At 47.5% G+C, this 11,011-nt stretch overlaps 1 protein-coding gene across 1 annotated transcript; it reads right to left on the reverse strand.

Annotated features, from left to right (window-relative positions):
- Nucleotides 1-5,602: 5,602 nt before the first annotated feature.
- Nucleotides 5,603-7,102, reverse strand: LOC308438382 (uncharacterized protein; the record flags this gene model as incomplete). The annotated part of the gene is made up of 3 exons (XM_080939736.1): nucleotides 5,603-6,097; nucleotides 6,233-6,459; nucleotides 7,015-7,102. The coding sequence occupies 3 exons, from the start codon at nucleotides 7,100-7,102 to the stop codon at nucleotides 5,603-5,605; spliced, it is 810 nt and encodes a 269-aa protein (XP_080795862.1).
- Nucleotides 7,103-11,011: the final 3,909 nt, after the last annotated feature.

Genomic DNA, 11,011 nt, shown 5'->3' on the forward strand with positions numbered 1-11,011 from the left:
TGTAGACCAGGCTGGCCTCAAACTCAGAGATCCTCAGAGATCCACCTGCCTCTGCCTCCCCAGTGCTGGGATTAAAAGTGTGTGCCATCATTGCCCTGCTTACCAATGGTGATCCTTAATCCCATCAGGTTGACAATTAAGAGTGTGCATCAGAGACAGAAGGAGTTCCCACTGAGAACACTGAGCTGGTAGACAGTGCACCAACTGGTGCAACTTGTCTGAGTACTGGGAGGGTCAAAGAAGGCGCCTGGAGCAGGGGCAGGGGAAAGACCACATCAATGACATTGTGAACATTGTCCATGTTCCCTATTTCTTTATGACAATTTACAGGACAGGTATGATGGCACACCTTTAATCCCAGCACTCAGGAGGCATTGACAGGAGGATCTCTGAATTGTCCTGGACTATGGAGCAAGTTTCAGGACAGCCAGGACTACACAGAGAAACCCTGTCTCAGGAAAATGTTATTTACACTTCATATGTTTTTGTGCCTGTATGGGTTTATGCATCCCATATACATGCAGTGCCCTAGAGGCCAGAAGAAGGCATTCATCAGATCCCCTGGGCCTGGAGTTAGATGGCTGTGAGCCACCTTGTGGGTGTTGGGAACCAAACCCTGGTCCTCTGCAAAAGCAGTGAGCTGAAGGCTGGCAAGATGTATCAGCAGTTAAGAGCACAGGCAACTTACACAGAATCCCCACAAGGTGGCTCCCAACTGTCTGCCCTCCCAGTTCCAGGAAATCTGGTACTCTCTTCTGCCTCTAAGGGGCTTGTAGTGCACATACTTTCAAGCAAAACATCCAATCATATGAAAAGCTCTGTGGACCAGGCTGGCCTCAGTCTCAAAAGACTCCAAGCACTGGAGTTAAAGGTGTGTCTTACCACACTAGATCTAAAATTAATCTTATAAAATAGTAAATTGTCAGGTGGTAGTGGCATGTGCTTTTTTAATCCCAGCACTTGGGAGACAGAGGCAAGCAGATCTTTGTGAGTTCAAGGCCAGTATGGTCTACTTAATGAATGAGTTCTAGGATAGTCAGGGCTGTGTAATACCATGAATCAAAAAAAAAAAAAAAAAAAAAAAAAGAAAGAAAGAAAGAAAGAAAAAAGAAAAAGAAAAAGAAAAACAACCAATTTAAAAAGCAGCAAGTGCTCTGAACTGCTGAGCTATTTCTCTAGCCCATGTTCCCTTTCTGATACATTTACATTTCTTTTTTTTTTTAAGATTTATTTATTTTATATATGTGAGTACACTGTAGCTATCTTCAGATATCCCAGAAGAGGGCATAAGATCCCATTACAGATGGTTGTGAGCCACCATGTGGTTGCTGGGAATTGAACTCAGGGCCTCTGGAAGATCAGTCAGTGCTCCTAACCACTGAGCCATCTCTCTGGCTACATTTACATTTCTACATGGCCACATCAGTGTTTTCCTTTATAGTCTCTTCTTTCTGGGTTAAGAAGAGAAATTAAAAAAAAAAAAAACAAAAAAACAAAAAAACAAATAAAAACCTCTATACTTTAAAGCTCATATGAACGTTCATCTAAGTGACAATCTCTGCTCCGTTTAGAATTTAAAACTTACAACATTGTGTGTGTGTGTGTGTGTGAGTGTGTGTGTGTGTGTGTGTGTGTGTGCCGCGTAGCCATGGAGGTCAGAGGAGAGTATCACAACCCTTGAGTTGGAATCACATACAGCTATGAAGCACATATGGGTGCTAGAAATTGAACCTACAGCCGCTGAGAGAACAACAAATGCTCTCAACTACTGAGCCATCTCCCTTTTGAAAATTTTAAAAAAGGATTTATTATATATGAGCACACTGCAGCTGTCTTCACACACACCAGAAGAGGGCATCAGAGCTCATTACAGATGGTTGTGAGCCACCATGTAGTTACTGGGATTTGAACTCTGGACCTTTGGAAGAGCAGTCACTGAGCCATCTTAACCACTGAGCCATCTCTCAAGCCCTGGAATTTTTATTGTTCCCTGCAGAAAGCTCTTAGGAGATTCATTTAGTGAGCAGTCCTTTAATTCCTCCACTACTTCAAAGGGCTATCTTTATTGGCTTTGCAATATTTGCACACTAATCTCTTTGTTTTAAAGGTTTCCACCTCTGCAGCTAAGTTCTGGTAGTAAACACAGAAGGCTCAGCCTTGCTGAGCTCAGAAACACCAGGTCTACTCTGAGCATCTTTGTCCTCTTCCCTCCTGTTCCATCTGCTGTCATTTTCTTTCTTAACTAATTTATTTTATAAAATATTATTATAGCTCACAAAATTTGTTACATAATAATATATGATGAATACAAACTTTTTTTCTTTTTTTTCTAAGGACTGAGGCCTTCACATTTTGGCCTTCCTTCTTTTTGAGCTTCATAAGGTCTGTGAGTTGTTTCTTTGGTATTCAGAGCTTTCTGGGGCTATCCAATTATCAGTGACTGCATATCATGCGTGTTCTTTTGTAACTGGGTTACCTCACTCAGGATGATATTCTCTAGTTCCATCCATTTGCCTAGGAATTTCGTTTCTAATGGCTGAGTTGCTGTCATTTCCATGGCTCCAGTGTAAACCGACAGATTGACACGTATGCTATGGACCAGGGTGGTCACAGTGGAAGTGAAGAGGCCAGGACAGAAATGCCTGACAGGATATGTGCAGAGACCAACTGTGAACAAGGAAAGAAAGGCCGAGCACCGCTTCAAGGATTCTGTCCCAAGCATGAAGAAGACAAAGTTGCCTTCTGCTTCGAGGGAGAGGCTGGGGAGCTTTGCCAAGGAAAACATCAAGAGTTTAGCCTTGAGCACAATGATTTGCAGAGGTGCAGCTACAATTCCATGTGCTTCTGGTGTCGGGTAAACGTGGAGAAAGGAGGAAGGACCAGTACAAAGTGCCCCCAGAATCAAAATGGCCTCCTCTGGCACTAACCCTGTCTTCTTTGAACTCCAACTCCATGGAGACATACTGTGATCACTCACATCTGGCTTGGGGCTTGCTGAGGTAGCAACCTAGGCAGCTATATCCCAGAACAAAAATAAAAATAGGCTGCCTTCTGACAATTCTACCGCCACTGAACGAATGGCTTCCAAAATCTGTAGCCAGGCTTGCATGCTTTTCTTGTTCCTTTTTTCCTTCTGATTTTTTTTCAAGACAAGCTTTTCTTGAAATCACCAGGCTGACCTCGAACTCACCTGCGTCTGTTTCTGAAGTACTGGGACTTAAGGTATGTGATGCCAACACCCAGCTCCTGCTTAACTACATACATAGTTATATACTAGCTCCAGCCCTGGACTAGTGAGATGGTTTACCAGGTAAAGGCCCTTGCTGCTAAGGCCAATGCCTAAACTCAACCCACGGAGCCCACATGATAGAAGAGAATTCACGCTTTAACCAGAGGGCCCACACCTTTCTAGTGACTTGGCCCCTCCCTCTCTGTGAAGAAGTACTGGGTTTAAAGCTTTTTCGATGGTGATACAAGTCTTTGGTTCTTGTGACTCTGGTCCTTCTTTCCACCCAATAAACGGTCAATGTACACAAACTCACTCTGTAGAACATGTTGCCCTGGAACTCAGAGTTCTCCTGCCTCTCTCTCCCTCTCACAAGTTCTGGAATTAAAGGTGTTATCACCATGCCCAGCCACAGGAAAACTTAAAAGATGTGACAGCAAAGCTGGCAATGTGACCCAGCTGGCAGTGTTGCCTGGCATGCACCAAGCCCTGAGCTCCATCTCTAACCCTGCATGAGCCATGCACCTAAAATCCCAATGCTTGGTATGTGGTGCCAGGAGCATCAGAAACTTAAGGTCATCCTTAGGATCATAGCAAGATGGCTCAGTGGTTGTATTGGCTGGTTTTGTGTCAACTTGACACAAGCTGGAGTTAATCACAGAGAAAGGAGCCTCAGTTGGGGAAAAGCCTCCATGAAATCCAGCTATAAGGCAATTTCTCAACTAGTGACCAAAGGGGGGAGGGCCCAGCCCATTGTGGGTTGGTGCCATCCCTGGGCTGGTAGACCTGGGTTCTATAAGAAAGCAGGCTGAGCAAGCCAGGGGAAGCAAGCCAGTAAGTGACATCCCTCCAAGGCCTCTGCATCAGCTCCTGCTTCCTGACCTGCTTGAGTTCCAGTCCTGACTTCCTTTTGGTGATGAACAGCAATGTGGAAGTGTAAGCTGATTAACCCTTTCCTCCCCAACTTGCTTATTTGTCATATTTTGTGCAGAAATAGAAACCCTAAGACAGTGGTTAAGAACACTGACTGCTTTTCCAGAGGTCCTGAGTTCAATCCCAAGCAACCACATGGTAGCTCACAACCATCTGTAACAGGATCTGGTGTATGTCTGAAGACAGCAACAGTGTAATCATATACATAAAAATAGAAAATTTTTTAAAAAGAGTCTATATTGGGACAGGGAACCAGGGGACCAGATAGGCTGGTCAGGAAGTGTATAAGGGTGGAAAAGAGGCCGAAGAACTCACTTTGTTGTCTTCGAGGGCACCACCCATGGCTGGCCCAAGAGAAAAAGGTGACTAGTGCAAAGCCTGAGGACTCTGAATCATCTAGGTGGAAATGGCTTCTCATCTGGTCTGAAATCTCTCAAATGCTTTAAGTGACATTTCTAGGGCTCCCACTGGGACACAGCTTGGGGAGACACCAGAGGTGGGGAATGAAAGGGGGCACGATGATAATGACCAAGTGAGAAATTTCCAACAGTCCAGATACACAGAGCTTCACCTTAAGAGCAGTCTCTAAGGGGCAGGATGTACCTCAGCAGCGTGTGTGAGGCCCGGGGCCTCTGTCCCCAGTACCAATAAGCACAGAAACAAAAACACCTTCACCAGGCCAAGGATATCCAACAATAAAATGAACTTAACAAAAAGCAGCCAAGTCCCCAGCAGGTTTGAGAGCGGGGCATGATGTGGGGGAGTCAGGCTGTGCTCATGTGACCCTATGCCATGGCCCAGCTCCTCCATAAAGTGGGACCTATCACAGATGCTGAAAGATGTGACTTTCATCTTGCTTTTTTCCAGAGTGTTCGGCATAGCTCTAGCCTGCAGGCAAGTGTGGCTACCAGACAAGGAGACTAAAGGAAGAAAATAAAAGACCAAAATAGAATAAAGGAGAAAGGGAGGGGCTGGAGTTAATGTTCTGAGCAGGGACAGGCCACCTATGTCGCCATGCATTGTCCTGCTCTCAGAATAAGTCTGGTACTTGATTCATCGCTCTGCCTCAGCCATTCTGAAATTCTAAATATTTTATGCAAACGTGTGCACAAGTGAGTGTGCATGTGTGTTATGTGTGTATGTGCATTCGGATATGTACTCATCTGATTTTGTGTCTGGAGGCCTGACGTCTTTGGTATCATGTGTCCTTCCTCAGGAGTTGCCTACTTTTTTTTTTTTTTTTTTTTTGCCTTAAATGAAAATTTAATTCTAAAACATTTAACTGTGGTATATATGTTCTAACCTCATCTCAAACTAATGAAAACCCATGGTGCATAGTAAAACAGGACACCAATGACCACTCTATACAATAACCATGAAGAGATGAGACTTCAGGGAATAGGGGCAACCCAGCCTCCATTTCTCCAGGGAAACACTTTAATCTCAGTCTTTCCAGAAAAAGACTGGATCCAGAATTACGAAGTGGGTTTTTGTGTGTCGCTTCCAAGTCCCCTGCTGTTGGAAAGACGCGTCATACTTCTTACAGATGTAGGGCCTCAAGTTGTAATGGATGCAGAAATGAACAGTTAGGCTGCCCTTGTGGCAGAAGCACTGCCTACAACTCTTACACACATAAGGCTTCTCCTTCCTGTGGACCCGGTTGTGGCCCTGCAGGGTGAACCTGTGGACGAACTCCTTTCTGCAGACTGCACACAAGTAAGGCTTCTCCCCGGTGTGGCCACGCTGGTGGACTCTCAGGCCGGAGGACTGAAGAAAGGCCTTGTACTTGAAGGGTCTCTGTCCTATGTGTGACCTCCGGTCAAAGTGAGACCTGTCAAGAGACTTCTTCTTGCATTCAGTACACTGAAACCGAGCCCGGCCTGCAAGAATGTTAACTCGTACTACAGGCTGAGGGTTAGCAGGTTCTGGGTTAGCAGGCTGTGGGTCAGCAGGCTGTGGGTCAGCAGGTTCTGGGTCAGCAGGCTGTGGGTCAGCAGGCTGTGGGTCAGCAGGTTCTGGGTCAGCAGGTTCTGGGTCAGCAGGTTCTGGGTTAACAGGTTCTGGGTTAGTAGGCTCTAGCCCATCTCCTGTATTGCCCATATAAGAGGCCATTCCTTTGGAAGTGGATAAGTTGAAACCAGGAAGACTCTGAAGATCCCTATTCAAGGCTAAATCTCTTTGGGTGAACGATGGTACAGCATCCATAACAGTGTCTTTTTGAGGCAGCATGGCACCCTTTACTCTAAGAGAACCAGTAGGACCCCGTGCTGAATGACCAACAAAGCCCTTTGCTGAGAGACCTGGGGAGTCAGGAGACTGTGGGCTCGAAGACAGGATTAGCAAGGCATCTGGACCAGCATCAGGCCTGTCTCTGTGGCAAAATGGGTAGGCCGGTTTAGACAGGAGTCACTTCAAACTTTTCCTAGACCAAGGGGAATATGCACCACAGATGTGGCTATGGATGTGCCATCAGAAAGCCTTGTTAGATCAGGGCACCCGCTGTCACCGTATCCCCAGTAAAACATGGAGAAAGGCAAAACTACAAGCCCGAATCTTGGCACATCAAGTGCCTACCTTCTTTTAAAAGACAGGCTCTTTTACTGAACCTGGAGCATTCAGCTAGATAGGCTGGCCAGCAAGCCCCAGGTTCCATCTGTCACCATCTGTCCACAGCCCCGAGAATACAGGTCACCAGAGCCTGCCGTCACACCCAGACTTCTTTGTGGATGCTTGGGGTCAAACTCAAGTCCGCAAGCTCACACAAGCACTTGGCCAACTGAGCCCTCTCGCCAGCTTCTGCTTTTACCCTCTCACCTATACTTTGTGAGTTAACCCAGTATATAAAGCAGTAAGACCAGGAGCAGAGGAGATGTGGCAGATGGCAGTCAGCAGACTCAGGCCAGCCAGCATGGTGGGTGGCAGGCGGCACAGGTGTGTCGGCATCGCCCTGTGTACCTGGCATGCACACATATGGTTGGGTAGTCTGTGACACTGTGGCACTGCAAAGGAATGGGGAGCCAGGATCTGTGCCCAGATGGACGGAAACAAAGGAAATGGTGGTGACTAAAGCCCACCAAGGCCACAGCAAGAGAAGGGACTTCACGCAGAAAAGCCTGACCCTGTGGGGTGTGTACAAATGCACTTCTAGTGGCTAGGAATGGGCAGCAGAGCCAGCCCTCAGGCAGGGACTTTTGATAGCAAATTGTAAACTATGAGATAGATACATCTGAAGCATGTTCCATGTTACATGCTACATGTTACAGCACCAAGTCTGATTCACAGAACCAAAGAAAAAGACCTTTAAAAAATATGTATGGGTGTTTTGCTTCCAAGTTTATCTATTAAACACTTATGCGCTTGGTGCCCAGAGAGGCCAGAAGAGGGTGTGAGATCTCCTGGGACTGGAGTTATAGACAATTATGGACTGCCATGTGGGTGCTGGGAATTGAACTTGAGGCCTCTGGAAGAGTAGCCAGTGTTTTTATCCAGTGAACCGTCTCTCCTGCCCTGGGAAAGACTTCTGAAAAGAATTTATTGACAACAGAAAGCAAACACCAGGCACAGAAATCAAAGTAAAAGATCACCACACTATAGAAGACAACTGCATGTGTTCTCAATGTGCTTCATCGTTAACAAAGGAATTTTACAGTAAACTCTCCGTAACTGAAGAAAACGAACTGCATAAACAAATCAGGGGCTGCAGAGATGGCTCAGCAGTTAAGAACATTTACTACTCTTGCAGAGGTCCCAGGTTCAATTCCCAGTACCCACATAATGGTTAATGGCCACAGATAACCTCAGTTCCAAGGGAACAAATGCCTTCTTCTAACCTTTGCAGGACTTCACATATGTGATGCAGACAGACAGACAGACAAAACACTCATACACATAACATGAGTAGGTATTTGTACTTGCATAAACGAATTATTAAAATATTTACAATGAGCCTGACATGGCAGCTCACTCCAATCCCAGAAGTCAGGAGGTGGAGGCAGATAGCCGTCCTGGGGTTCAAAGCCAGCCTCGTCTAGGTATTGAATGTCAGGCCAGCTACTGATGACTGAGTTTGATCTTTAGAATCCACACAATGGAAGGAAAGAACCAGTTCCCAAAAGTTGTCCGCTGACCTCCACATGGGCTCTACGGCACTCCCTCCCTAGTCAATATGTAAATGTCTAGAAAGGGAACAGAGCTTAGTCAGCACAGTGCTTGTCTGGCCTCTCTCTCCTGTACAGTAGAAACTAGGGGTGCTAGCATATGTTTGTGATCCTCACTTTAGGACACAGAGGCACTATCAGGAAGGTAGATGGCTCAGTTGGCAGAGTACTTATTATTTAAGTATGGGGACCCGAGTTTGGACTCATAGCATCAGTGTAAAAATAGAGAGGTGTAGACAGGAGGATCCTGGAGTGTTGATCAGCCTGTCTTCGCTGAACTGGTGAACTCCAGATTCAACAAGAGATCCTGTCTCAACAAAACAAGGTGGAGGGCTGGCAAGATGGTTCAGTGAGTAGAGGAGCTTGCTGCACAAACTGGCTGAGTTCAATTCTCTAAATCCAAGAGAAGGTGGAAGGAAAGGACAGATAAGACAAAATTGTCCTCCATTAGCACATGCACATCACACACACACACACACACACACACACACGGGGAGGGAGGAGGGAAGGAGGGAGAGTGTCAGTCCAAGGTGGATACGTGCAACTTTGCCTTGGAAAAAGCAAGTTAACCAAACGAGAGAGGGGAGAAACAAGCTGGTAAAGGGAAGAAACTTGACTCGGGACATCAAAAAACAGAGCAACACAGCCCGTGGGTGAGTTGAGTGTTCACTTTATTACTATGTCACCAGAAGTCACCACCTTCACTTGGTCACCACAGATGGATGGATGTCATAGAGGAGGATGCCTCAGGGCCACTGGGTCCACTGGAGAGGCTGAACCGGGTGGGGGAGGGTCTAGAGCAGGGCCCAAGTTGGGGGCCGCCCTTCACCGCACACACGCACACGCACACACACACTCACAGATATACTGTGGAGCCTTATATTATACATCTTATATATAGAAAATATATATATTTATATTATACACAGGCAGTAACGCTGCGGGAGGGACCAGGGCACCCAGGCAAGAGCTATGGGTACCAGGGGCGAAAGTTATCAGGTCAGGGGTAGCACTGGAAGATAGCTAGCCCAGTTCATCCTCCATAAACTCTGGGGACTCCTGCTCATACTCTTTAGGGATCAAAGGATTTATAGGTCAAGGTCAGAGGTGTGAAGGGGGGTGACAAGTGGGAGCTCTTGGTTACATGGGAAAAGCCTAGAACACCAAGTCTTTGAAAATCAGGAATCATTAGGGACAGATGGAGTAGAGACTGGTGCCAGTCCCCTGGAAATTAGCCCCTGGATTGCTACATCCCAGGCAGACTGAGTGCCGCCCAGGAAAGATGGCCTGTGACTACGCAGGACACGTCATCCCAGCGCAGAAGATGGGACTCTCAATGTCTCACTCTGTGCATGACTGTGGATCAAACACGATTCTCTCAAAAGGTCCCTGTAGCTATAAACCCAAGTTTCCCAGACCTTCTTTTGTGCTTGACAGGGAAAAGGGAACCCCAGTTCCATAGGGCGTGGCTGTGAGGGACCCTCTCCAAGGAGAATGTGGAAGGAAAGCGAAGGCCGTGGAGAGGGGAAGGAAATCCAGGGTGCTGCTGGCCTTGGATCCTCCATGGGCTATGCTCTGTCTGAGGGAGTGTGACCCCTCCCACACTACTGAGTCAGAAGCCTGGGTCTTACTCAATCCTTCTCGAGCCACTCACCCACTGATATCACTACCATGATGGAGGCATGCATGGGACAAGGGGAAATGCTGAAGTCTCATCCCCTGGTCCTGTCACCTTCTCCAGCCTGAGGACTAGGAAGAGTCTTTGACAGATGCCTAAGGCTGGGCAGAGTTTAACCAGCACCCTGCCCTCTGTCTGACATCACCTGCTGTCTGTTGCTGTCCAGGGAGAAACAGATGGGCAGTCCTTGGATCTCTAGTGCCCACAGGCAGGGAAGGCTTTCAACACTCCTTAAGTTACCCTCCACCATCCCCAAGCTCTCCCTACTTGAGCCACCTGGTGGGGGGTATGAGGCTGTACACAGAGCCCCTTCCCAGGTGTGGAAAATGGAAGTTAGCAACAGCCCAGCTGTCACTTAGCTGCCTGGGGCTCTTCCCCAACACTGGCAAACTTGGGAGACCCCAGCTTGGATCCAATTTCCAATGCTAACTCTCCGTGTTTCTGGTTCTGGAAACTGCTTGTTTCCCTTCCTGGTTTCCTCTTCTGCTCAGGAGGAGCAGTGGTGCTCCTTCTAGGCCTCCGGAACTCTTGTCCCCTCCCAAACTCTTCCTCAGGCCTGAGCTCACGCCAGGTTCCCACTGTGATGGACCCTGTGTCTGTATGTGCTTCACGGGCTCCTACAGGACAGGAACCAGTCACCCTTGGTGACATCACACCAACATGGGTACCGGAAGAGCAAATCTGCCTGGCAGAGTCCTGTAGGGCATGGGGTGGGGTGGTGGCAACACTCAGTGGTTAAAGGTGACCCACAGCCCACTGACCTGCTTCCCAGGTACCAGCTTGTGTATACTGGACACACACAGGAGATGGCACGGACAACCTCCCTCTGTGTTCCCTCTGTCACAGGGAGGGACGCTCCCTGTATGAAAATGCCTCCTTGCTGTCCCCTTAGGCCCCACCCACTTTCCCTTCGGTCGCGGAGGCAACCCACTATTCTCTTTCCTGTGACTGGAAGTCTCTCTGCAGCATCTCATTCCTGCATCATTTGGGGTAGTGTGGCCTGTGGCTGTGGCTAAA

The sequence above is a fragment of the Micromys minutus genome (assembly GCF_963924665.1).
Source record: "Micromys minutus genome assembly, chromosome: 27".
NCBI lineage: Eukaryota > Metazoa > Chordata > Mammalia > Rodentia > Muridae > Micromys > Micromys minutus.